Below are 864 nucleotides of genomic sequence, written 5' to 3' on the forward strand. Positions count from 1 at the left end.
CTGTGACATGTGCAGCAGGACCTTCAATGACAACTCCAACCTCACCAAGCACCGGCGCACCCACACTGGGGAGAAGCCGTACGTCTGTGCTGACTGCAGTGAGAGCTTCACCCACAAGTGGAGCCTCACCCGGCACATGCAGACCCACACCGGTGGGAATCCCTTTGCCTGTAGTGAATGTGGGAAGAGTTTCACCGTGAAACCAGACCTCACCAAGCATCTACGCACCCACACTGGTGAGAAGCCATTTGCCTGTGACACCTCAGTCCTCACCCACCATCGCCGCACCCACACAGGGGAGAAGCCCTTTGCCTGCACTACCTGTGGGAGGAGTTTCACGAGGTACTACGACCTCACCGAGCACCATCGCATCCACACTGGGGAGAAGCCCTTTGCCTGCACTACCTGTGGGAGGAGTTTCACGAGGTACTACGACCTCACCGAGCACCATCGCATCCACACTGGGGAGAAGCCCTTTGCCTGCACTACCTGTGGGAAGAGTTTCGCGTGGTATCACGGCCTCATCGAGCACCATCGCATCCACACTGGGGAGAAGCCCTTTGCCTGCACTACCTGTGGGAGGAGTTTCACGAGGTACTACGACCTCACCGAGCACCATCGCATCCACACTGGGGAGAAGTCCTACGCCTGTGACAAATGCAGCAAGAGCTTCACCCACAGATCCAGCCTCGCTAAGCACCGTCGCACCCACGCTGGCTACGTGTGACACACAGATGTAGGGCTGTGGTGACTGCAGTGAGAGCTTCACACACAAGTGCAACCTCACACGGCACATGTGGAACCACACTGGTAGGAAGCCCTTTGCCCGAGACAGCTGCAGCACGAGCTTCAGCCACACCCCCC

The 864-nt window shown here is 58.2% G+C and overlaps 1 protein-coding gene across 1 annotated transcript; it reads left to right on the forward strand.

Annotated features, from left to right (window-relative positions):
- Positions 1 to 7: 7 nt before the first annotated feature.
- On the forward strand, positions 8 to 727 carry LOC103774972 (oocyte zinc finger protein XlCOF6-like). The gene has a single exon (XM_008942414.1). The coding sequence runs from the start codon at positions 8 to 10 to the stop codon at positions 725 to 727; it is 720 nt and encodes a 239-aa protein (XP_008940662.1).
- Positions 728 to 864: the final 137 nt, after the last annotated feature.

The sequence above is a fragment of the Merops nubicus genome, unplaced genomic scaffold (assembly GCF_000691845.1).
Source record: "Merops nubicus isolate BGI_N331 unplaced genomic scaffold, ASM69184v1 scaffold39606, whole genome shotgun sequence".
NCBI lineage: Eukaryota > Metazoa > Chordata > Aves > Coraciiformes > Meropidae > Merops > Merops nubicus.

Excerpts from the sequence above, each read along its gene's own strand:
- LOC103774972 (XM_008942414.1), top strand. The coding sequence starts at position 8 with ATGTGCAGCAGGACCTTCAATGACAACTCCAACCTCACCAAGCACCGG.